At 34.0% G+C, this 26,778-nt stretch overlaps 3 protein-coding genes across 3 annotated transcripts; all 3 read right to left on the reverse strand.

Moving 5' to 3' along the window:
• Nucleotides 1-1,158: 1,158 nt before the first annotated feature.
• LOC112324777 (receptor-like protein 13) lies at nt 1,159-7,105 on the reverse strand. Its single transcript, XM_024589269.1, has 6 exons — nt 6,742-7,105; nt 6,450-6,605; nt 6,166-6,324; nt 4,560-4,709; nt 3,858-4,007; nt 1,159-3,628 (listed from the first exon to the last, which is right to left on the reverse strand). Exons 1-6 carry the CDS (start codon nt 7,103-7,105, stop codon nt 1,404-1,406), a joined length of 3,204 nt encoding a protein of 1,067 aa, XP_024445037.1. The 3' UTR covers nt 1,159-1,403.
• A 12,000-nt stretch (nt 7,106-19,105) lies between these two features.
• On the reverse strand, nt 19,106-21,503 carry LOC112324752 (ubiquitin-like-specific protease ESD4). Its single transcript, XM_052448538.1, has 7 exons — nt 20,957-21,503; nt 20,688-20,862; nt 20,480-20,572; nt 20,247-20,384; nt 19,819-19,934; nt 19,674-19,743; nt 19,106-19,594 (listed from the first exon to the last, which is right to left on the reverse strand). Exons 1-7 carry the CDS (start codon nt 21,184-21,186, stop codon nt 19,364-19,366), a joined length of 1,053 nt encoding a protein of 350 aa, XP_052304498.1. The 5' UTR covers nt 21,187-21,503; the 3' UTR covers nt 19,106-19,363.
• Nucleotides 21,504-21,529: 26 nt separating this feature from the next.
• On the reverse strand, nt 21,530-24,783 carry LOC18106831 (DELLA protein GAIP). Its single transcript, XM_052448696.1, has 4 exons — nt 23,592-24,783; nt 23,276-23,439; nt 21,636-22,310; nt 21,530-21,550 (listed from the first exon to the last, which is right to left on the reverse strand). Exons 1-4 carry the CDS (start codon nt 24,706-24,708, stop codon nt 21,530-21,532), a joined length of 1,977 nt encoding a protein of 658 aa, XP_052304656.1. The 5' UTR covers nt 24,709-24,783.
• Between the last annotated feature and the right edge of the window lie 1,995 nt (nt 24,784-26,778).

Below are 26,778 nucleotides of genomic sequence, written 5' to 3' on the forward strand. Positions count from 1 at the left end.
ATTTACACTTGAAATTTGATTTTTTTATACTTACAATTTGTATATAAATAGATTAGTAAGTTTATGTTATTATGTATGGGAAATAAAAGAGAGAAACACTAAAAAAAAAAGATGGTGTGTTTGAGAGCTTAACAATTTATGTAAGCTTATTGTTTATAAAATAAAACAGTGTGTTTTACCCTCTAAGTATTTCAAAACCACAATTATTGGTCTTTCCCATCAACAATTGGTAATAGAGCAAGCGATGGCCTACACGCACCGCTTGAAGATTGTCCATTGTCACCCATGTGCATCCCAAACACCCAGAGGAAGAAGATGATTGAGCCACACGTGCGTCATATTTGAGCCGAGCCGAGCCGTGCTGAAGAAAATTCATAGAATATTCTCGGTTCATCCCTAGCGAACTGACCGATGTTTAGAATCGGTTCAACCTATTTTTGACCCATTATCAACCAAGTCAGACCGGTTCCCTACTATTTTGACAATTCCAGATTCATCCACTGGGTCCTTTTTTCAAAATTCAAAGAATAAAATGACTAGAAAATGCACAAACACTCATCTTGAAGCTGACCAAAGACAATTATGATAATTAATGTATTAGATTGAAGGAATTTCTTGGTTCACAAGAAAGTATGGAGATTGTGACTATAGAAAATGCACAAACACTTATCCTAAACTTGACCAAAGATAATTACAATAATTTATGTATCAGATTGAAATCATTTCTTGGTTCATAAGAGTGTATAGAGATTGTGGAATATGGTTATGATAAACCAAATTCTAAAGAAGTAGAAAATTCTCTATAAGAGGCGTAAAACAAGTCCTCAAAGCCAATAAAAAGAAGGACAACAAAGCAAAAATCATCATTTATCAAGGTTTCGACAGGGCCACATTTGAGATAATTGTTTTTGCAGAAACATCTAAAGAAATATGAGAGTGTATTTTCTTCACATATTATTAGGGATATAGTAATATGAGAGTGTATTTGCTGTCCTAGACCTCAAGTGCTGGTATGATCCCTTGGTTCTATCAATTATTTTTTTTAATTGAGAGAATACGATACTGTAAACTATTACAATTGTGAATAAATTCCATATTATTAGGGATATAGTAATCAAAAGAAGCCAAGAAATATTGGGTGGTTGCTCATTCTCCAAATCTAAGAGCAAAACGCACATAATTAAGACATAGCAAACAAATATGGATACAAGAACAAGGACAAACACAAGTCACGTCAAAACAGAAAGGCTAAGCAACAAGAACCAGACACTTCGACAGAACACTTCTCACAGGCAAATTGCTAAACATGCAGTGAGCAACCCTTGATTTGGAATGCGACTGCATCTTCACAGAGGATTACAACAAATTCAGAAAGCAGCCCACACGCTCATGATAAGACCCAATCACCTTCTGCATCTGGACAACTTGCGAAAGTTTATAGCCAAAAAGCAGTAGCAAGTGTCAATGCATTCTTCAATGAAGTAAAACCACCTGCGTCGCCAATGCGGATTTATGCACAGTAATGCTGCAATTGTCAACACCACAATTATGTAAAACACACCAAAGCTGGCATAGAAACTGTCCATGTCTATTAATCCATCATCTCCGTTGGAATCGTTAGGCAATCTCGCTGATGGTGATTTTGTTTTATCGCAACTGTTTTGCAATGGAGGTCCACAAAGAAGAGGATTCCCTTTATAACTGCTCTCATCAAAGGTAGCAAATTGATATTTCATCTCCGGTGTTCTTCCTGACAAATTATTGTACGACACGTTGAAAACTGCTAGAAAGTTCAGTTCAACGAGTTGTGCAGGAATTCTCCCATTCAAGTTGTTGTGAGAAAGATCCAAGCTCTCTATGTACTTCAGATTGGAGAAAGATGAAGGGATCAATCCCGTGAGATTATTTTGTGACAGATTTAGAGCGAATATGCCACTTAAGTTTCCCCATTCTGTCGGGATTTCTCCAGTGAATCTGTTACAAGACAGATCCACAGCAGACATGTAACGAAGGATATCGCCCTCGTAAGTGTAGAAATTTTTCTTTGCTGTAAGCTCCACAACTATTTTTACATCAATCTCTGGCCACACAGTTTGTTCTTGAAGATAAAAACCTATGGATGCAAATATTTCTTCCCGTTTTTCAGCATCTCGTGACATCATAACAGGTTTAACCGAAGTTTTTTCATCTGATGCCGTAAAATTTAAATTGCTCAAACATGAGGGTAACAGACCAGAAAATTTATTTTCTGAAAGATCCAATATGCTTAATTTCCTTAACAAGCATAACTGTTGAGGAAGTTTCCCATTGAATTGATTAGATTTGAGAACAAAAATGCTCAATTCCGAAAGGCTATCAATCCAATTTGGAATGGGCCCAGTTAAGTTGTTATCGCCGAGATCAAATATAACCAACGAAGAGAGATTACAAAAAGCATATGGCAGTGGACCGCTCAATTGATTTCTGTAAAGGTGGACATAGCGTAAATCTGATGCATGGAAGCCCAACGGCAAAGACCCAGACAGATTGTTTTCAGAAAGATCTAAATATTCAAGAGAATCGGAGTTGAAATATTCTATTGGAATGGTACCTTTAAAATGATTTCTGGACAAATCAATTGCCTGAGCAAAGCTGTTTCGTGAAGAGTTCCCAATTCTCCTTGGAAGCATGCCTGACAAAAGATTGTTACTGATATCAAACCACGAAAATGATGATGCAAGAGAAAAGGTACCAGATACTTGTCCTGCAAATTTGTTTCCATCGAGAAAGAGGTACGATAGGTTAGTCATGTTGAACACAGAGAGTGGTAATCGCCCTTTGAAATTGTTATTGGACAGCTTCAAAAACCACAACGAGGAGCCTACTGTTGGCAAATTATGCCCAAGCAGTTCACAAGACATGTGATTGTTGGAAAGATCCAAGTATCCGAGAGAGCTCATATTCCCAAAACAAGGAGGAATACAACCTGTGAGGCTGTTGTTAGCCATCACGAAGTTCTTCAAACGTGGAAAAATCAAACATATGTTTCTTGCAACTTGACCATGTATGTTGTTGCCAGACATATCTACTGTCTGAAGGTTGGGTGTTGGATGTTGTGGCAGCTGCAAAGGACCACCTATAAATGAGGTGTCTCTCAAATGTAGTTGATTTAACAATCTATTATTCTCAAACAGCCAAGATGGGAAAGGTTCTCCAACGAATTTGTTGTGGGATAGATCAACAAACACCAAATCATGTTGGCTACGCAGGAAGTTTGGAAATCCAGCTTTGAGTGGTTTTGAAGTACAGTTTGAAGCACTAAAGTAAAGAAGCTGGAACTTGGGAGCTGAAGGCTGAAAACTGGGTGCAGCTATTAGCTCATTGTTATCGCATGCAATGACCTTGAGGTTGGAGAGGTTCATAAATGAACCAAATGATATTGGAACTTGAAAGTAGTTATTTGAAACTTTGAGCTCTTCAAGCTGCGTAAGATGGGAAAGGTGACTAAGGGCAATATTTCCCTCCAATTGATTGCGAGATAAATCCAAGATTTGTAGAAATGATAGATTTCCCAAACAAGGAGGGAGTACGCCCTTTAGATTGTTTCGTGAGAGATATAGCTGTTCAAGATTCTTCAGTTCACACCAGCCTGCAGAATATATCAATATGTTCATGTTAAGGGAATAGGAATATATCAATTATGTAATTGCTAAGTGAGGTTTTAAAGTTTTAGTTGAATTTTGTTTCATTAGCTAAGTCGGTTTTAGATTATATTTAAACAGTTTTGCTTGCTTGTTTTTTTTAGAGATTAATTATCTTAAAAAACTGTTATTTGGATTTCAATACTCTTATAATTGTTCATTAATTTGTAGAATTACCTTCAGCAGGTAGGGTGCTATTGAAGTCAACTCCACTCAAGGATAGGACTTTAAGAGTAGACAAGGGTCCAATGTTCCTAAGAAAGCTTGCTGGGATATTAGAAGAACCATCGAGGAACACTTCTTCAAGGCTAGATGAATTACACAACCCTGTGGAACAGATCAGATAAATCCATTAATTAATGAAAGTGATATATATATATATATATATATTCCAAAACTGTCACTGACCTTTCCTAAAGTGTTTAAATTTACTAAAACTTGCATGTAAGATCTTGAGGGATGGCAACGCTCCCAATGACTCTATCAAAATGCTTTCCTTGAAGTCAGTTGAATCCAGATACAAGGTTTATTCTAATTTCTTGCGTGCGTAATCCTCCTACCATTATTATATATATACTTCCCCACATGCATCATTACACGATTTATTCTATTGTTAACTAACTCTAACCGACTCTTAACAACTTCTAACACGTGTCCATGCATCTGCCAGCTACCCCTTAATCTGCACTAACAGTGACCATAACAATACCTTTAATCATCCTAATTGTCAAAAAGTAATTTTTAATCATTCTAATTTTGATACCAGTATATCCTGTCAGCTGATTGGCTGACAGATCCAAAGACTTGAGAGATGAAAATCCACTTAGACATGAAAAGATGCTATCGTTGCAATGATTCCAACTTAGGTCAATAATTTACCTTGAACGGGCAAGGTGCCATTGAGGTCACATTGGCCAACAGATAATACTTTAAGAGCAGGCAATGCTCCGATGTTCTGGAGAAAGTTTAATGGGAGAGAACTACCATCTAGATACAATTCTTCAAGGGTGCTCGAATTGAAGAAAGTTCCTGTGAAAAAAAAAAAAAAAGTATGATGAAAATAGTGGTGGTACATATATAGTAACCATTCCATTCAATATTATTAATTAAGATTCTAAGAAAATAAACACTGATTAACCAGTATGTATCCTTGAGAGAAAGGGTCTTGAGGGATGGTTGTATGCCTTAATTAAGAGTCCGTTTGTTTGCGTGGTTGCTTCTGCGTTTGAAGCAACCACAGCAAACATAATGTTTGATTACACAAAAAACGCAGTTTAATTTCAGTGGGTCCCATGCAATTTCACGTTTTGAACGTGAATTTTATAAAGCAGCTCATAGCTGCTTTTTGAAATTCTTTCTTGACGTGCACAGTGCAATTCACTTGCACTGTGCACGCAACCAGTGCAAGTGGCAAACAGTGCAATTCACGTGCACTGTTTGCGTGAACAGTGCAAGTGAATTGCACTGTTCGGGTGACTTCTTCTTCTTTTTTTTTTTCTTCAGTATGTTTAGTTTTTGTATTTTTTTTTTAAAAAAACTAGTTTAGAGTGAATTAAATTTACTCGCATTGTCATGTAAACAATATTTTTTTCCTGAAAAATTAGTGTAGAGTGAATTAAATTCACTCGCACTGTAATATCAAATTAATTTTATTCCTAATAATATTTTATCTAATTTTATTGCACGCTCAAAAAATAATAGAAACTGTAATTCTTGTCGAATGAATTTTGTACGTAATGGAATTGTAGATGGTTTAATGGCATAATAAAAAATATTTTATATAAAGTATTATTTATTTCATGAAGTAATAACAATAGTTAAATCTACAACATTTAAATTAAAAAACCATCAATTTTAATATATATATTTTAAAATTATTTTATAACTTTAATTTTAAAAGCATTTTTAACCAAACACATTAAACTACTTTTTATTCAACCTCAATTTCAACCACAGTTTTAACCAAACACTTATTTTTTCAAACCAACCATAATTAAAAGTACTTTTTATAAAACAACTTTTTTCAAACCACAACCACAACAGCTACCGCAATACCAAACACCCTCTAAGTTGTTAAGAGGAGGATGATTCTGTTATTTCTTGCGTGCGTAATCCAACACGTGCATATATACTTCCCCACATGCATTACACGATTTATTATATTGTTAACTAACTCTACCCGACTCTTAACAACGTCTAACACGTGTCCATGCATCTGCCAGCTACCGTAATTAATATGCACTAACAGTGACCATAACAGCTGCAACAATACTCCCTCAGTACTTGTAACATCATCCTAATATATATATATATATATATATATATAATAGATTGGAAGCATGCATGGGTTTCTTACAATAATCGTCAACAAGTCATTTTTAATCATCCTAATTTTGATCTCTTCCGGTCTTATCAGAAAAACAATTTATAGATATAAATCTTTAGAGATGGAAGTCCTCAATTTTCGTAAGAGAATGTAACTTACTATTGATACCAGTAGATCCTGTCAGGTGATTGAATGACAGATCTAAATGCTTGAGATATGAAAATCCACTTAAAAATGAAAAAATGCTGTCGTTGTATTGATTGTCACGCAGGTCAAGGTTCTCCAGATTTTTCAACCTTGATGACAAGACTTTGAGACCTGCATGATGTTTCTCAAAATTAAGCATAGTGGAAGGAAATAAACGCATAGAGGCTAAATCATATGACAAGGAGAAAAGAAAATGTTTCAAAGCTAAATAATTAAACGGTTACCATAGAAGCTACCTGATCCTGTCAGTACCTCAATGTCTGATAGGTCCAAAGACTTGAGAGCGGAAAGCCCATTGAAGCATGATAAAAATCCTTTATCATTATTAAATCGGTTCAGACTTAGGTCAAGTACTTCCAGTTTCCTCAGTTTTGATGATAGGACTTCGAAGCCTAGAAGAGAAACATCAAAGCAAGATAATTGACATTAAACACCAGCTAGCCACTTCATCAGCGTAATTTCAGTATAAGATTCACACAATGATATGAATTTATTTTATGATTATAAGAACAGAAGCATTGTACCGACCCTCATTCTCAGAGCAACCAACTAATCCATTAGCACTCAAATCAAGACTATGCAATTCCTTAAAAGGCAGAAACAAAGATGCGTTGAGAACCCAATCGCCCAAGCGCCAATCACTTGCAGCCCAAAGAGAGAGTCGGATCACTCGCCTTGTAGTGTTATCACACTCGATCCTAGACCACTCACAACAATTACTACTGTCCACCCAATCTCCCAAGGAAAGGTGATTTGGGTCGATCAAAGCTTTGATCTCCAAGAGACCAATTCTCTCATCCTCCAAACACCCATAGCAACGACCATACCACTCGCCAACCAAAGTCAATAATGTGACCAAAATCCAAACCCACAATATCTTTTTCACCACCATCTGAGATAATTCTATGAAGCACTACAGTTTGTAGAATATTGTTGTTTGTTATGTGAGTTTGGGCAACCATAGAGGTCCTCTTTATAACACACTTTGTCCATTTCCATGACTTTTATCTGCGTAACTGGTGCCGATTCTATGTTCTGAGATGTTTTCTTTATTTCATTTCTTTTTTAATATTTATTTCTCATTCTCCGAGCAACCAACTAACACTTTGTGCCTTCTAGAAGTGTGATTCTTATTATTTTTTAATGAAATTTTCACTTAAAAATACATCAAAATAATATTTATTTAATCTTAGGGTGTGTTTGAGAGTGTAGTTAGGTATATTAAGACGAACCTTGAAAACGCGATCAAAACAATATTTTATACAAATTTGATTTTTTTATTAAAATTATTTTTTATATATTTTTAGTTAGTTTATAATGTGTTGATGTAAAATATAAATTTTAAAAAATAAAAAATATATTATTTTAATATATATTTAAGCAAAAACATATTTTAAAAAACAACCCCTATTACAATACTGGCCATTTCCTTATACATATTGATGGTCTTCCATAATCTTTTTTCAAAAAACCATCATTAGACCTGGTTCAGGGCTGACCTGAAATAAAGCTCGTATCATGATTTTTTTATTAGGTCACTAGATTAACTTAGATCAAATCATATATATATATATATATATATATATATATATATATATATATTCAATGAGTTGCAATAGGTATTTATTCAGGTCAAGCCAATCATTAACCGAGTCACTTGGATTTTTCCTTTTTTTAAAAAAAAACTCAGTCCGGTTTTGATCCTCAATCAAATGGGTCTCATCTCGATTTATGTATATGTTAAATTACTTGATTAACTAAACTTAATCATGTAATATTGAATTATTTGATGAAAACATCGTCTAAAACATGATTAATCTTACTTTTAATATTAAAAATTATTTTTCAACGTAAACTCTTTAATGTAAAAATTTAACATAATTAAAATAAATTGTGATTACCGTTTTAGCAATTGATTTGATCTCGGGCGCCCCTACAATTATTTTCATTAGTCTGTTAATGTTTTTCTTCAAGATTGTGGAACGGGGTGTTCCTCCAACTTGTTGTGTAAGCTACTTTGCTTTTTTTCTTCGTAGACTTGGGAAGTCATTTGTTCGAACATTTGATTTTCTGACAAGTCTCTTAACGCACTAATATTAGTGATTGATTACATATTGAAAAATATACAAATTGTACCACAATTATGAAAAAGCAGTTCTTTTACTATTTTTTTGCATGTTCAATCACAAGTTGAACTTTCTTGTATGGCCGGCAGAGTGAATTAAATTCTGCACTGTTCACTTTTGTGAAGTAAACAGTGCAGAGTAAAGTGTTGCGCATTGGTAGTAAATAATTTTCCTTTTTTTTTTTTTCTAATTTCTAAAATATTTTTATTAACCATGTTATTTTTTTTAAAAAAAACTCTGATTTTCTCTACTTCTCAGAGATTGAGGCAGTGATCATGGATAAATTATATATTGCATTATTGGGTTACGATTGTTTGTAAAAGGTTTTTTATTTTAAAAAACAATTATATGAAATATAAAATAAAAAAAATTAACATGTTTATTAATTGGGAATGAAAATTATTTTTTCAATTCTTAAATTTTTTTTTAAAAATTCAAGAGCACTAAAATAGTTTTTTTTAAGAATTCTTTGCTATAAAAATAAAATTCGTGTTTGGAAGTCCTTAATTTTCCATTTTATTTTATTATTTAATAAATATGTTTAATATATATTTTTTTTAGTCATTTTATAATTTCAATTTAAAAAAACATTCTTAACCAAACGTATTAAATTATTTTTTGTTCAACCTCAATTTCAATCGTTATTTTAACCAAACATATATAAATATCAAACTAACTTCAATTAAAAGTGCTTTTTATATAATAATTTTCTTAAAACCACAACCACAAAAGCTACCTCAATACCAAACATACAAAATCAATGCATTTTCTTCCTTCTTCCTTCTTTTTTATATATATAGAAGTCTACCATGCATGTAGATATCTTAATGGTTGGGTTTTACAATTTACACAATTCTAATTTATAAAACTAGGAGTAAATCACACATATCATATATTTTTTTCTTGCCCCAAATTCATTTTGATGGGATAGAGATTGAAGAAGTAGATAATGGTGGGTGATTACGTATTTTATTTTTTTTCTCTCAAACAAACTTGTTGTTTTGATTTATAATTTTATATACATGTTATGGTTTGTTTTAGATTTTATAAAATTATATTTATTTGTAAATTGTTAAAACTTATGTCAAATTACCGACTTAGATGTTTTGTGATGAAATAAATAATTGCTTGTTTAATGGGTCCGTTTTATGTTCTATCAATTTTATTGCCGAGTTATAATTTCCGTAAATTAATGTGTATAAATTTGTATGTACATAGATAATTGATAATGAATATTTATAAGAGAAGTTTGAAAGTAAGTTGGATAATCTTGAGCTAAATCAATATTTTTTACAAATTTATTTATTTAATGTAATTAATTAATACATGTTGTCATTATTATTTGATATATGTTCCAGCGTAGAGGCAGTGTCGCTTTATATTTTCATTTTATTGGCCCACACCGTGTCTATTATAATCCATGGTTTGCCAGGGCATTTCTTCAATCACAGAATATATCAGAGTATAAAATTAACGGATCATGTTATCTGGTTTCTTAATAATGTTTACCCTCTCATTTCCTTCTAATACTAATTTGCAGCAGCAAGTCGAATGCGTGTCCAAAAATGTTTCTTATTGACACTCTTGTTCAGCTGTGACCAATAATTGGGATCAAATATCAGCTGGCATTCAATCAACAGAGAACTAATCCACCAAACCTTTAGGCTGATATATTAGCTTAGCCATGGCGTGATCTGTGGTGAAATTTAAGCATCAATGGACAACAACTTAGGTCTGTTCTGGAAAGTCACTATCTTTCCTGTAATCATGGTTGTAAGGTTTGGTTTCAGCCATGAAAAGATGATTGATAACAACTTAACCAAGTGCTGCATGTTGCTTGAAATGTCAAAGATAAATTATGATTATTTGCTTATAGAAATTTTATTTCTTCCACCAAATTAATTAGCAACAATTGATGATGTTGATAATATATTGGGAATCTTGACCGACTTCACAAGTCTACGGAGACAAAGAAGTGCAAGTGGATGATGAAGCTATCGGCAAATCGCTTCATTCCATGAAAAAAGTTGAGGAAGAAATTTTTTGATTCCACAAGATCAAATCAATTGTTCAGAACACCTGACTTTCCAAGTCTATATATATATGAAGAAAAACCAGAGTAGTTTACACAACAAGTTGGAGGAATTGACTAGTGACAGTGATTGTGGCCCAACTATGCCCTTAGACTTGATGCATCTATTGGATCCTCATAAATAAGAAAAAAGACAACCACTCACATTGACGTGGTGCATCTAGTGGAACCTAATATGTCAAAAAATAAAATAATGAATTTTCTTAATCACAAATTCACATATGGCTTTTTTTAGTATTGTTGTTTTTTTTTCCAAGTTCAATCACAAATCCACAGATCAGTGGGTATATTTAGTATTGTAGTTTAATCACAAATCCACGGAGTAATTTTTTTTATTCATTTTTACTATGTGTCAAAGTCAATTGAGTGTATGAAGAGAGCCAAAGTGTACAGTATTCACAGTCCCAAATACACATGACACTGCTTAGTTCTCGCTACTGTGCTCATTAACATTAACTATTTATTGAAAAGTTGATTTAAATTGAACAGAATTTATATGTCAAACGTAGTATAAATAGGACCTCTATGGTTGCCCGAATGCACATATGACATAACAAACAACAATATTCTACGCAGTACTTCATAGAATTATCTAAGATGATGATGAAAAAAAATGGGGGCTTGGATGTTGCTAGCATTATTGACTTTGACTTTGTAACGTAGAAGCAGAGTATCCAACTTTGAGCCATGAAGACAGTCTGAGGCGAATTAAGTGATATAATTCGCTACAAAAATTAAATTGGAATTTGCTCAAAGTTCTTATTAAGTTCAACAGTAATCTGACAAATGGAAGCGTAAAAAACTGAGGATTGATTTGGAAATTGACACATTTTGACACTATTTCCTTTTAAATCAAACGGTTTCGTTTTGACCACAGCATCACCGTTTCATACGCTACTAAAAAAAAAAGAAAGAGAACAGAGTCCGCCCCATGACACCTTACCCTGCGTTTGGAGAGGATAGTGTGGCTACCTCTCCCCTCCCCTTAAAAATAACAGACGCTGGGGACGTTTTAAAGGAGGAATGGTTTTGGGGAGGTAAATGAGACAGAGGCAGAGACGAAAAAACAGGAGGGGGGCATTTTGAGAGTTGGAAGAAAGACAGGGGAGAACAGAGGAGGGGAAGAGAAGAGCAAAGAAAAAGAAAAGAAAAAAGAAGAACCAGGAGGGAAGAAACAGAAAAGAGACAAGGGAGTGGAAAGAATAGAAAGAGACCCGTGTGTCTCTGCACGGTGGAGGTGAAAGCTAGCTACAACCAGGTTGCCCCCCCAACTTTCTCTTCTTCCCTTCTCTTTTCCCCCTACTTCAGTCCGCGCCTGCATGCAGAATTCATTCTGCATACAGGAAAGAGGGACGGGGGGGAATAATTAACCCCCTGTCTTGGGCCGATCAATTCTGACCCCTCCCGAATGGCTGGGCTGGTCTGAGCTCGGCATCAAAAAAAATTTTATTGGGCTGAAAATGGCCCCTCAGCTGGGTCACCCCAGTTAACTGGGCCAGACCAGGCCCCCAATACATATATATTTAATTATAATAATATATATTATATATTAAAACAAAAAAAAAATTCAAAACATTCTTTCAAAAAATTTGTCATTTTTTCATGTATTTTCTATCAATTTTGATTAATATTGGTTCATATTTTTATAATATAAATATACAAATTCGATATTAAAATATCATGTTTTCTTCGAAATATTGTAAGAAATTATATAGAAAAAAATATTTTTGTTTTCATGTATATAATAAAATCTTTTAAAAATATAAAAATTTTGAAATCATATTTTTATAAAGAAAATATGTTTAGAATATTCTCGGTTCATCCCTAGTGAACTGACCGATGTTTAGAATCGGTTCGGCCTATTTTTGACCCATTATCAACTAAGTTAGACCGTTCCATACTATTTTGACAATTCCAGATTCATTTGCAAGGTCTTTTTTTCAAAATTCAAAGAATAAAATGACTATAGAAAATACACAAACACTCATCTTGAAGCTGACCAAAGACAATTATGATCATTAGTGTATTAGATTGAAGGGATTTCTTGGTTTACAAGAAAATACAGAGATTGTGACTATAGAAAATGCACAAACACTCATCCCAAACTTGACCAAAGATAATTACGATAATTTATGTATAAGATTGAAAGCATTTCTTGGTTCATAAGAATGTATAGAGATTGTGGAATATGGTTATGATAACCCAGATTTCAAAGAATCAGAAGATACTTTATAAGAGGCGTAAAAACAAGTCCTCAAAGCCAATACAAAGAAGGACAACAAAGCAAAAACCATCATTTATCAAGGTTTTGATGGGGCCACATTTGAGATCGTTGCTTTTGCAGAAACATCTAAAGAAATATGAGAGGCTTTCCAACAAAAATACAAAGGTGCTGACATAATCAAGAAGATTCATCTCCAATCTTTGCGAGGTGAATTTGAATAATTAGAAATAAAGTCCTCATAATATATTTCTAATTATCACACAGAATTATGGTGATAGTCAATCAGATGAGTAGAAATGTAGAAGCTCTCACAGATGCTCAAATTACTGAGAAAATTTTAAGATTCCTAGATCCAAATTTTAACTTTGTTTTTGTCGCTATTGAAGAGTCCAAAGAAGTGGACAAGTTGACGGTGGATGAGCTTATAGGTTCTTTACAAGCTCATGAACAAAAGATTATGAAAAAAACAGAGATAAGACAATAGAGCATGCCTTGCAATCAAAATTGTCCCTTAAAAAGGACATATATGAGCATTGAGAGATTTCAACAAGTGGATATACCACTTGAGGAAGAGGTCAACAAAGATGAGAATGATTTCAATGATTTTAAAGAAGATGATTTTGGAATAAAAGATTCAAAGAAAGAGATGGTAGAAACATCACCAAGGTCGAGGACAACATACTTTTACTTCTAAAGGAAAAGGAGACGATTACAATAACCATGATAAGAGAAGCATTCAATGTTACAATTGTATTCAATTTGGGCACTATAACACTGAATTTCAAAGGAAAGCTTCCTTAAAGGTATATGAATAAGCGAACTATGCAGAGGAAGATACCACCATAATAGTATCAGTTGTATTATTTGTCTAACAAGGACTATGCGAGAATAAGGAGAATGTTTGGTATTTGGATTCTAGAGCCAGCAATCATATGTGTGGACCACATGATCTATTTAGTGATATAGATAAGACCATACAATGACAAGTCACCTTTGGAGATACCTTAAAAGTTTCAATAAAAGGTAAAGGCAACATCTCAATCAGGCTGAAAAATAATAATCATAGCTACATCGTAGATGTTTGCTATATTCTAGCCATAAAGCATAATGATGCAACCATATTATTCGATAGTTTCACCCACATTTAACTAGTGTTTTGCCTATTTTTATATATAAAATGCCTTGATATTCTTTGTTTTATGTTTTGAAGAAACTTTTGGATGAAAGATGCAAAAAGGAGTAAATTGGAGATAATTGGCAGATTTGACCTTCAGTCGATGTTTTGTGCAGAGCATGAGCTCTAGAGGTTGAAATAAAGTGATTCCAGTGGCATTAAAAAGCTAACATCCATACCTTTCTGGACATCTAAGGCAAGAAAATAAAATAAGGAAGAGCATGGAAATCGCAGCCTTCAAAGTCAAATCTCGCAATCTGCCAATGTTGACCTTCGGCCATTCCAACTTGAATATCTGGAGCTAAAAACGTCCAATTGATGCAAACTCAATTTTTTTAGATTCATGTCTCAAAGGTCTATAAACGCTCCAAATTTCAGCCAACACCGATGTCATATGAGGGAGATATGATTTTTCAAAGATGACAACTGAATTCTGCCAGCAAACAGGTTTCGTGGAGAAACGAGTCCAAATTACGTTTCGAAGCATCTAAACCGATATCCAAGTTTTTATTTCAGCAATTTAGCTCCTCTAAGTCAAAGCTTGAAGATTTCATGCAAGGCTATTTCTCCTTTTTTAGGAAAATAGTTATTGAAGTACTTAAATGTAAACAATCTATTTAATGGAGGACTATTTTGTAAAATAGAGACCTAGGGTTTCCTAGGATATAAAAAGAATGAGAGAAGAGAAGGGGGGCAGCCAGCCAAGAAGAGAAAAACGCCCCCTTCCTCTAAGAAACCCTAAATTATGCATTCTTCCTTCTTTTTGATTAGTTGTTCAACAAACATGCAAGGCTAAACACTTTTTCTTGGTTGCAAGGACACGGAAACCTTCGGATTTCAAGAACTGTGAGATTTATTTACCTTTTCTTTTCAGTTTATATGATGAATATGTTTGTTCTCCTATGCTTATTTTTCCTATGATTGTTTATTTTAATTGCTAGAGCGGACTCTAAGTTATTATTGTAGACAATTTATTGCTAAGTTTGATATCAAAACCGGAGTTGTGGTATATGAACTTGTGAAGCAACTGAGTTTAATAATTGTGGCGGATCTACGTTATTAATCTTAGGGAGAACATTCAATCAAATCAAACATAGACTGCGGACAGTTATGTTTTCTTGATTAATCAACTTATCTAGTTCTTAAGGCTGCCATTGAATTAAATTACTAGTGCGGACACTGTGGTTGTTTGATGGTTAGGGCTAGTTATACGGCAGATCCGTTAACTAACCAATGTTAAGAAGAGATAAATATTCAGAATATAAATTGATGTTTCATTTCCATGATCAGTTCTGATTTCTGTAGGTGGATGTGAGCTTGTGACCAAGGTTTGTTCTCTTGATAATTTTCTGATTTTATTAAATTTAGTTTGATAGTTTTCTGTTTTCTGTTTTCTTTTGCTTTAGCCTAGATAACGTCCAAACCCCCCCTAAATTGCATATCATCTAGCATAAAAATCTGACTTGAATCTTCCTCGTGGGATCGACCCCTTGCTTGCTCTATACTATCTTGTGTGTTGTGTTTGAAGCTAGGATAATTAATTTGTGCGACCGCGAAATCGCAACACATAACATGATGAGTGTAGGTCAACTTCTGGAGAAATGTTATACTTTTTTCATGAAGAATTGTCATCTAACAGTCAAAGACTACAATGAGAGATTAATTGCTTTTGTGAAGATGTACAAGAATATGATGTTTCCCCTAAACATTCAATATGATATAACAAAGTGTTTGAGTGTCATCACTAATAATAAAGAGTGGCTCTAACACTTAAGGCTTGGACATCTGAATTTTAAAAGTCTGAAGATGCTAGCAAGTAGGAAGATGGTCAAATATATGCCCTACATTGATAACTTAGATGAAGTCTGTGAGAGTTGTGTCCTCAACAAGCATCACGGAGCTAGTTTTGCTAAAAAGGTCAACTGGAAAGCAAAGAAACCATTGGAGTTAATACACACCAATATATGTGGTCCCATAAAGCCAATGGCAACTGGACATAATAGGTCCTTCCTTACTTTCATTGATGATTATAGTAGAAAGATGTCACGATCTGAATCTCGAGTCCATGACCGGCAACGTAGGAGCGGTGTTGAAAGGATACCTCACTTTTGCTAAGCCTCAGAACGAACATATCAAAAGAACATGTTATTTAAAAAAATCACAACATTTTATAATTTTCAAAAATATTATAATATTCAAAACTAATGAAACCAAATGATAGTTCAAAACCTCTCATCATTAATTAAAACAAAAACAATAATTCATAATATTCATTATATTATAAAAAATCCAAACTTAATTAAAACAGGGTAATAGTGGAGCGTCTAAGAGATCGAATCAAAACTAAAAGGAAAGCCTCGCAAAACAAGAAAGGCATACTGACCAAACTGAAGAAGCAGGAACACTCAACAAAATTCACTTGCCAACAGAAACTAAGAACCTGAAATAATATTAAGAATGAGGGGTGAGTTAAACAAACTTAGTGAGGGAATAACATTTAATATATATTTTAGATATTAATAGTTTGCAAGTTGATTTATCTTGATATACATATACATATACATATTATCATAAAGTTATAGAGTACATGTCAGAGATTAGATGACACCCGAAGGTGACCACTGTGGGATGATCAGTTGTCACAAGCTGATGCCTCTCTCACCAGCTAGGTATACAGAATATTATGTGCACATAAGCTAACTACTCTTTATTAGCATGGAGTTACTGACAAGTCCTATATCAAGACATAACATATATTCACAAAATTATCAAAGAAATATATATCATATCGAATAGAATTTAGTTTGACAGAAAGCGGGTGTAAATTCAAGAATTAATGAGTAGTTAGCAAATAAAGTAACATATATAAATATTCAAGAAATTAACTAGTTGTAATCATCGTATAATCAACATAAGTATTTTTTTTATATAATATATGCATATTAAAGATTATTCCACTTACCCGAAAAATATAGAACTAAAGGAATGCCAGATAAAAGACCCGAAAATCCTATTGAGAATCGTTAGGGGAACCTACAATAATATACTAAATATACTAAAAAACAACCCAAAATAACACAAATAAAAGGATTCCAATGCATAAAATAAAACTAGGTTTAGTCTCCTAAGTTTAGGGACTAAAACGATAATTTTCCAAAACAGGGACCAAAACATAATTTTACCAAAATTGGAGGACCAACCTATGATCACCAACCTCGTGATTCCTTATATTAAATTGGAGAAACACACTAGGATCACAATTAACATCCTTATCAGAAGAACAAAAAAGGATGAAAAATCTAGAAGATTTATATGATGTCACTCAAGTCATGGAAGATACAACTCTATTTGTTTCTTTATAAATAATGACCCACTTAGCTTCACTGAAGCTATCATAGGAGAGAAATGAATAAAAGCAATGGATGAAGAAATACATGCTATTGAGAAGAATGATACCTGGAAGCTGACTAATATATCAGAAAGCAAAAAAGTAATTGGTCTAATGATACATTTTCTTGGCTTAGAAGTGACACAGAAAGAAAAAATGATTTTTGTATCCTAAAACGGTAATGCTAAAGATATTATTAAAAAAATTAAGATAAAAAGTTGCAATCTGGTATTAACTCTATTTGAAAATGGAGTGGAATTGAGCAAGAGTAAATTAGAAAATATTGATCCAACCTACTTTAAAATTTTAATAGGAAGCTTGAGGTACTTGACACGTACTAGACCAGTTATGCTCTATGGAGTAGGACTTATCAGCAGATATATGGAGATACCAGATCAGTCTCACTTGAATGCAACTAAGAGAATTCTCCGCTACATCAAATGAGCAATAAATAAAGGTATGTTCTATACTTCAAGTAAAAACTTCAATCTTGTTGGCTACTCTGATAGTGGTTGGGGTAAAGACTTGGATAAAAGAAAAAAACATAACAAGATTTGTCTTTTTTTTTTATAGGAGATATATCTTTCACATGATCATCCAAGAATCAATTGATAATAATGTTATCTAGTTGCGAAGCCGAGTATGTTGCTACCAACTCAGTTGTATGTCATTTAATATGGTTAAGGAATATGCTGAAGCATTTGAGATTTCCTTAAGAAAGTCCTATAGAGATTTATGTTGATAATCGATCCGCGATTACATTAGCAAAGAACCTAGTGTATCATGAAAGAAGTAAACACATTGATACACATCATCACTTTATCTAAGAGTATGTGAATAGCAAAGAAGTTGCACTGATATCTTGTAAAACAAATGATTAAGTTGCAGATATTTTTACAAAGCCATTGAAGGGAGAGACATTTATCAGATTGAAATTCATGTTTGGTATGACATCCCTTGATTGAGTATAAAAAGGGAATTTGTTATAGTAAACTCAATCCAGAAGGTAAAGGATTATAGCTACTAACCATGGACTGGTAGCTACCAACCGTCTTTACACTATAGCCAATCATTTTTATTCACACTTGAAATCTATTTTCATACTTTTAATTTGTGTATAAATAGACAAGTGTGGAAAATAAAAGAGAGAAACACTAAAGAGAAAAAGATGATGTGTTTAAGAGCTTAATAATACATGTAAGCTTCTTGTTTATGAAATAAAACAATGTGTTTTATTCCTATGAGTATTTCAAAGCCACTACCCAACCAATCATCTTTCCCAACAATGCATTTAATTATTGAAAAACTATTTAATATATAATTTATAATTTAAGATATAATTTATATAATTTTTTTAATAGCAATGTTGTTTCTTGATTTAATTTTCTTATTGCATTGTACTCCCACTCCCATCGTATGAATTCTTCGCCCAATTCACACTTTGCTTGGAAATTCCTTTTTTTACGAAATATTGTCTCCCTTCAAACATTTGACTTTTAACTCCCTTCAAACATTTGACTTTTAAGAAATATTTCTCTACAAAGAAACCTTTATTGTCCTATTAAGAAACTTTTTTTTTTCTCTACCGACTTAGCTGTCTTCGCATTCTGCTTTCCAAATCCTCTAAATAATATTATTATTTCTCAAGATAGTCTTCGCATCCTATCCAGCCATTGCTTTCCAGGAAGTGGCGTAATGCACATGCCTCAAGAGGAAAAAGTAAACAGACAACGCTCTTCCTTTGATGCCTCCTTTTTATTATTTTAATGGAGTGTTATTTTCAAGATTTGAATTAGAACACTTGAATATTATTGAAAAACTGTTTAACATTAAGATCAAGCTGTTATACTTGCAGGCAATATTGATATCTTTGCTGTTTAATATATGGTTATGTGATTGGCCAAACCCTTAATTATATTGGCGAGGCTGAAAGGGAAAACATTTGACCCAACAGTTCTAATGCAAACATTTCTTGAAAACCAGCAACGAGCCCGTGTTCCTATAGCAGAAAATATGCTTACATGTTCCTAGAAAGAATTATTGCAAGACATTAATCAGGAGAGGCAAGGCAAGTATGGACTGTTCTCTGTAATCAATTTTAATCCCCAGAGACCAAACACACTATGTTGTTTACAACAATTGAAATTCACATTTGATTTAATGCTGGGTTTACGTTAGCATTGATTGCTTTCAGCATGCTATATTTGTTTGCTGTCTCCTCATCCTTATTCTGGACATATATTCTTAAGGAGTCATTGGTTCCTGAACTTCTTAGAAAATATGCCTCAGCCTTAGCAGCCAATTCATTTCTGCATGAGTTGACATTACCATCGAGCAATCTCAACACCACATCCAATCTCTCCGTATCGCTGTCGAACTGCATGTCAGAGTCAAAAGATTAGAAAGAATGTGACAGAGTCGTGACAGTGAAGAGCTCATTAGAGTGAGAATCTTACAACAAAATCAGGTTGAGTCGCTTCTTCTGGTGCTAGCATAAACTTGATAACATAAACCCCACAGTCATATCTGCATAGAGAGAAATCACATTTACCATGTGTTTTAAATTTACTTAATGTTTGTCAACCAGAAATATGCTCTTACCCGTTGGTTTGTTGTGGGACATTCGGTGATCTGTCCACTGAAAAACTTGCAAAAGACCAGCCATCAGGGTAGTTCTGTTGTATATCATCTTCGAATAGGATATCCAGGATAGCCAACTATTTTTTTAAATATCATAACATGATTGGTGTTAAAGAATAATATAAAACTAATCATTGGATTTCACCTTAAAACCAAGTTGTCAGAAGTTTGAATTTTACTATTCTTAAGATTAATATATTTAAGAAAAAGCAGTGACAAGTTTATGCAAATTCCAAATTTAATATAAAACCAATCACTAAGTTTCATCTAAATGCTCAAGCTTATGGATGAAATGGTTTCCTGACGAGTAGAAGTAAGCATAAATAGAAGGAAAGATACAGTTAAATTTGCAGACAAGACAAGGTAGCTCGAAGGGTGCTAGCACTTACCATGTTAGGCAATCTCTTGTCGACGGAACTGCCACTAGATTTAGCTAATGAGTCCCAAATCTCAACAACTTGCTTCTTCATATGCAGAACAAATAGATAGAAGTGTCTTCTTTCCTTGTCAAAGACAGGAACATACATCTGCAACCATATGTAGTTAACTGGTTGTCACCTTTCAAATGGGTCAACTAAGCATGGAAATGCATGAATTGGACTTGACGAAATTCAAACCTTACCTTCTCACAGCTGAACAGAGCAGACATATAATTCTCCCTGAACATGTGTTTCTTTGCAAAAGAGATACACTCGGATGTATCATATGCGCACTCCTGTTTTACGAATGCGTATGTATTTCTAAGGAAATTATGTCTTGCAAGTAGGACTACATGGTAAATTGAATCGAACCAATTATACTACATGGAATTAAGATATAGGAAAGATTACCGAAAAAAAAATTGGAAGGTACCAATTTATATAACCTTTCTTCTTCCTCCTCTCAGCTAAGGTTAGGGCATCAGACATGACAGAAATTACGTTATCATCAAGGCATGTCTGTGGTCTTAGTGTGCGCAATTGACTCCGAGTCAAATAATTATGGTTGCAATGAACAACAATCTCACTGACAAAAGACAAGGTTCACAATACAAGAAGTTAATTTTTTTTTTATTTTAAAAAATACATATAGTAACTTGGAAGAGGGGAGGAAATCTAACCTCTCATCCAAAGATGAGTAAAAAATGTAGTTGATTAACTTTAAATCCTCTGGACTCGTAGATTTGATCACCTTAAATGGACCTGCCTGGTGTCTAGGCATTTGATGTTCTGAATTTCCCTGTTGCTTTCTTGAACTAGACATTAAGCGATCTATAGTCTCGTCCAATGAAGGTGAAAATATGTTGTCGATTAACTCAAAATGCTCTAGGCTGTCCGCTTCGATCACCATAAATGGAACAGGCTGATCTTTAGGTGTTCGCTGTTCTGCTTCTCTCTTTTTCTGACAATTTCTCAAGTGTTTAAGTAGATTTGCAGTTCCCCTTGTGCTTTCACCTCGATACCTCTTCTTACAATGTTTACAGATGGCCCATTCTGCACCATTCTCATCTCTCAACTTATAGAAGTCTATCCACACCTTGGATCTCAATTTATAGGAACTTGGAGGTTTTATTGGACGAGGTATATGGGGACTTTTGGGCAATGTGATGCCAGTAGTGCGAGCTTGTTCCCCAATACCTCTAGTTTGTCCTTCGACTTCCTTATAAGAGATAGCCAAGTAATGTTAGATAATTTTACTGCATTTGCAAGCAAATCTGGCATAATATACGCGTAGAATATGATCAATAGAACAATTCACCAAGTTATTATAGAGACCGAGATAGAGTTAAAAAAAGGTACCTGCTCACCATGCCCATCACTCAAACAGCTATCCAATGTAATGGTTATATCTTCTGTATTCAGACCGCCAGTATCTGAAAACCCCTGTGGAGAGCTGCCAGAAACAATAGCTGCTGTTTCACCAGACTTCCCTGCCTTCTCAATCCCAGCTCTATTACCCCAAAGTCTCCATGCATTCCCACAATTTTTGGTCAAGGTTGATATGATTTCCTTCATCAATACCAACTGTTCTGAAAGTTCTCTAGTTTCCAGAGGGAAAACAAGTTCTAATATATAATCAACACTACTCATGTAGGTGCTTGCAAGCTTAATTGCAAGAACAGCATGAAGGCCAAACTCCCATGCAACATGAAGAAATGGATAATCGATTGCATCAAGGTCTGCAACTTCAGGGACAAATTGCATCTTTGATTGAAGTGCTTTTCCAGCTATCCCTTGCCCTTCCTCAAGAGGAGGTCCTTCAACACATGCCTCAACGAAACCTTTCATTCCTACATCATTAACAAAGCAAGCAGTATCCACGATGTGCAGCCTAAATTTCTCTCTTGAATTTGTACCATCCTCTCTCCTGTCTGAAATCCATGTTAGAGCCATCGGCAGATCATGTACATGACATACATATTCTAATATGTCAAATAACTCAGCTGAAGCAGCGATCTGGTTAATTGAGAAGCACTGCAACAAGAATAATATGAACTTTTAATTGAGGTACAATAAAAGACCAGAGTAAAGCCCTTTTATAATAACACCTATGAAATTTTATTTTGTTTATGCGGTGCAAACGGCTTCTTCTACCTAAATGGAAATTATCAAAATCTAAATCTAAAAATTGGCTAAAAAATAATGTACATAAATATCAAAAATTCAATTAATGATTTTGTATCATTCACTAACACTTTTTATCATTAGATATCATGTTCATCGCCCAAAAATTTAAGTAGGATGAACTCTAATGAATACTTATATATTATTTACTAACACTAGAATACAATAAATTAAGTGAGGGTCTTTATTTTACCGAATTGCCATCATATTTTGTCAAATAACCAATCTCACCAAAAAAAAAGAAAGTTTAAACTTATTAGTTGAGGACTCAAGATATGATTCTCCTCAAATGAAAGTCCTTAAAGTTTGAACTTAAGATATAATTTATATTATTTTTTAACACACACTTCTTGAGTAAAAGGCATTGGGGCTTGAACTCAAGATATGATTTATAATCCGCTCAAGTGAAAGTTCTTGAGGATTGAAATTTGCATAGACCTATACTATATTATGCTTTATTTTTATCAAATAGAATTGAGATATTGAGATTTGAACTCGTAACTGTTTGGTCATCAAGATTGATCCGATACCATGTCAAAGAACCATCTCATCTAAAATTTTTAAGCTGTTAAATGAGACAACAAGATATAATTTATATTATGCTCTAACATATTTTATTCTAACTTCATCCAATTGATAATTTCTTTATAATCTTTTCATTAGATTGCAAATATGATTTAAAGCCATTTTGGCTCCCTTAATGAAGCAATCTAATGGAAACTATCAATTTGACGAAGGGGACAAATTTGACCAATACAAAATAAAATAAAGGGTTTTTTTTTTTCCCATTATGACAGAAATAGAGAAAACGAGACCTCTGTCGACCAAATACTTCCTCTCATCATGATAGTAGCATCATCTGCGTCGTCTTCATGGGATACAGACTTGCTTGCTTTCCCGGACTCCCGACTTGCATCTTGTGCCATGTTAAAACTGCCCAGCATAGATCCTAGGTCACCTATCTCCATGCTTATTGACTCTGCATGGTCAATATTATTATTACCGCAGCCGAAAAACATGCATTTCAATAATTACTAAATGAAACCAAGCTATATTTAGTACATTGAAAAACAAAGTTTCTAAATCAGTAGAGACTCTGATAGATGTAATTGTAGGAAGCAGTGTGCTCACCATCGTGAGTTAGGTCAGGTTTCCAAGCCGAAGAGATAGCGAAAGGGTAATCGAGCCGGCAGAGCAGGGGACGCCGATTCTTTTCTTCTATTCTGTATTGATTAGTCTTGTTATTAAAAAGCATAGTTTCACGGAACATTATGCGAGCAGGATGAAAACCAGCTCGAAACAGTCTGGCTCGCCACTGAGCCCATGTCTCATGTCGCTCAACATAGCCGATGCCCTCTTCAGCCACCACTTTGCTAATCTGGCGCCTAAAATTCCTCTCCCATAGAACTCTATAATCTTCAAGCTTTTCAAATTTATCCTCCTCGAGGGAGTCAAACATAACAGAGTAATACTTGAATGATTTGCCGAGGCGGTCCATCAAATCTGGACTGTTATGATCCGCTTCCTGCTCGACAATTACCATGACCTCTGGTTTGAGGTCCTTCAATCTTGACATCACCAGATTGAATTTATCACTGGGTACTGCAAGCAATTTGTGTAGTTCAAATTCCCATTCCACTACCACCGCCTCTTCCTTGTTTCTTCTGCCGAGTTGTAGAGTAGCTCCAACTATCTCATCCACACTATTAGCAAGATATTCTCCATACTCGAAATCAATTTGATGGTTTTCAGCCGTTTTAGTGAGGATCAAACTAATTAACTTGAGGTACCCAAGATGTTTTGATAATTTTGGCCCGACGAAAGTTATCCGGTATGACAATCGGCTACCAAGTTCGCTTGCAAGCACTTTCATCAGAGTAGCATGCTGCCAGATATCCACCGCAACGGAAAAGTCAATAATGTGAACTTGTTTTTTTCCACGCAGTGCATCATAGAAGGGAGGCATGATGGTGTAGCTAGCAAACGAGAGGAAAGGTTCGAATTTGCAACCGAGGATGTCCATATCTTCTCTGAAACGTACTAACGGCATAGGATTTCGAGGATACAGTTTATACAGTCGCCGAACAAGAGCTTCAGCGAAGTATTTGACAACTTTTCTTGTGGCTAAATTGGCTTCAGTGGAACTTTCGAGTCCGATTTCCTTGAAGAGTGAATCTGCATGTTTCAGATCACCATCTTCAATTGCCTTGGCGCATTCCATCAATTTTTCAAGAAGGGGAGGGGCCATTTTTAGCAATAAATGAAGCTATGAATTTATCTATCCTTTTCTGGTACATGGTTTTATGCAGGTAACTATTTGCCTTTATAGATGGTCACGAGTCATCTCCTCTAATTCTGTACTATTATTATTTCTTAAATTTGACTTCCCATCCCATCATAGAAGTGATCATCAATGACATTTTGATTACATCCAAAAGCCAACAGAGACAAAGTACAAAAAAAATTCCGACAAGAAACTACTAAGAACATGATAAATTGTCTCATTTTTATTGGTACGTGAGTTTCAAGATTGGATGGAATTAGACCACTTGATAATTGAAAATCATTTAATCAAGATGTTATAGTTAGAGTCAAGATGCAAACAAGATAAACAAATTTAATCAATATATTACTCTAACTAAAGAGGGCAATGGACAAGACAGACAAGCTACGCCTACTTAGGCCTTCAAAAACAAGTGCCACTGGACGTGGTAGGATATCCCTGCACACCTGCCTTAATATATATTTTATTAATTTCGGTATTCGGGCTAACTTGCATGCATCTTAACAAATCCTATAAATCCTGAAATTAACGACCATGTAAGCCTTTAGTGGTCCTGAAATTTATAGAACTCGAACTGGTGACTTTTAAAAAGTAAACCTAAAATCTGATCAGTTAAACTATATTCCTCAGGATTACTTGCCCTAAAATATCATATAATAATCGACATGCCGCTTGCTTGGATAAACCATGTGTTATCTTCTAGTACATTTTCCAACCACCTTCTTTTGCTTGAAAATTAGAGGATTACAATTTGGATCTAAAATATCAATTTTCAACCTCTTTCACTCTAAACATCTAAAATATACTCTAACAATCTTTATAAATTTATTTCAATCCCAAAACATATTTTAATTAACCTAAAACTTTAAAAATCAAATAAAAAAAAAAACTCTAAGGCTTTTTGCCAAGACCAACTTTCCTCACCGACCTGAATACAAGGAAGCTAAGATCAATGATTTCTGTGACAGAAAATATCAAATCAAGATTTTCTTTCTTCACCTCTCTCTCTCTCCCCTCAAATTTATCCTCGGAACAAAATAAAACATTAAATGGAATTAATCATCCACAAGCAATTGTTATAAAAAAAGAACAAGGATTGAGTTGTAAGAACAAACTTCATGGAAATGCATAGATCTCTATATATGTATTGGGCCTACACATACAAGGGTTCATATATAATCGTTTTATTTTCCTCAGTTCTTTTCATATGGGACAAGTCTGACATTGATGTGCCCACGTCCAACTCATGGATTGGAGATCCCTGTTGTATATGAGCGCATTACTCTTATCATTTCCTTTCAATATATGTAATATTTGTCATTCAAAAGTGCATCCAACAAAATCATTTTCGGTGTATAGAAAATTATCATCAATAGACATACTCTATAGTGCTCCTCGGTCAATCCGCGTCCGCGTTTTGAACACCCAATGGTACCTTGCTATCCATATTGTGCAGAACTCAATAGAGAAGAAGAAACCGTAGCTATATATATACCCTTTGCTTTTTTCCCACTAACAAATATTCTCCCATTGGTGATAGAATTCATCAATGGTGTCTGGAACCACCCACTCTCATAACCCCACCATACCATGAATCGGTACTACAATAACCAAATCATTTGAGATTATAAAAGAAGATTAAATTGTCAGAGAACTCGAACTCATGATTGTTTAATTATTAAGATTTTGATACCATGTGAAAGAATTATCTTAGTTTAATAGCTTAAACTATTAAGTAAAATCTAGGATATGATTTATATAATTATGTAATAAAGATGTTTCTTGATTTAATTTTCTAATTGCATTATACTCCCGCTAGCCCCCCTCTTTATTAAGTTGACACCCATCATATGAGTTCTTCGCCCAATTCACACTTTACTTGAAATTTTCTTTCTCTTATTTTTTTAAAAAATATTGACTCCCTTCAAATATTTGACTTGTAAGAAATATTTCTCTACAAAGAAAGTGGAATGTTTGAAAATATGGTTGCGGTTGCTTTTTAAAATATTTTTCACTCGAAAATATATCAAAATA

Source organism: Populus trichocarpa, chromosome 17, assembly GCF_000002775.5.
Source record: "Populus trichocarpa isolate Nisqually-1 chromosome 17, P.trichocarpa_v4.1, whole genome shotgun sequence".
Classification (NCBI taxonomy): domain Eukaryota; kingdom Viridiplantae; phylum Streptophyta; class Magnoliopsida; order Malpighiales; family Salicaceae; genus Populus; species Populus trichocarpa.

What these genes read in the sequence shown, in the direction of transcription:
- LOC112324752 (XM_052448538.1), bottom strand. Translation starts at nt 21,186, where the DNA reads ATGGTGATCGAAGCGGACAGCCTAGAGCATTTTGAGTTAATCGACAAC. An exon ending in CTCTGTTCAGCTGTGAGAAG is followed by an intron (nt 20,385 to 20,479) that starts GTAAGGTTTGAA and finishes ATATGGTTGCAG; the next exon opens with ATGTATGTTCCTGTCTTTGA. An exon ending in ACAAGAGATTGCCTAACATG is followed by an intron (nt 19,935 to 20,246) that starts GTAAGTGCTAGC and finishes TTAAAAAAATAG; the next exon opens with TTGGCTATCCTGGATATCCT.
- LOC18106831 (XM_052448696.1), bottom strand. Translation starts at nt 24,708, where the DNA reads ATGGCCCCTCCCCTTCTTGAAAAATTGATGGAATGCGCCAAGGCAATT. An exon ending in ACCTGACCTAACTCACGATG is followed by an intron (nt 23,440 to 23,591) that starts GTGAGCACACTG and finishes TTGACCATGCAG; the next exon opens with AGTCAATAAGCATGGAGATA. An exon ending in GTGATGGGCATGGTGAGCAG is followed by an intron (nt 21,551 to 21,635) that starts GTACCTTTTTTT and finishes ATATTATGCCAG; the next exon opens with ATTTGCTTGCAAATGCAGTA.
- LOC112324777 (XM_024589269.1), bottom strand. Translation starts at nt 7,105, where the DNA reads ATGGTGGTGAAAAAGATATTGTGGGTTTGGATTTTGGTCACATTATTG. An exon ending in TGGTTGCTCTGAGAATGAGG is followed by an intron (nt 6,606 to 6,741) that starts GTCGGTACAATG and finishes TTTCTCTTCTAG; the next exon opens with GCTTCGAAGTCCTATCATCA. An exon ending in TGAGGTACTGACAGGATCAG is followed by an intron (nt 6,325 to 6,449) that starts GTAGCTTCTATG and finishes AACATCATGCAG; the next exon opens with GTCTCAAAGTCTTGTCATCA.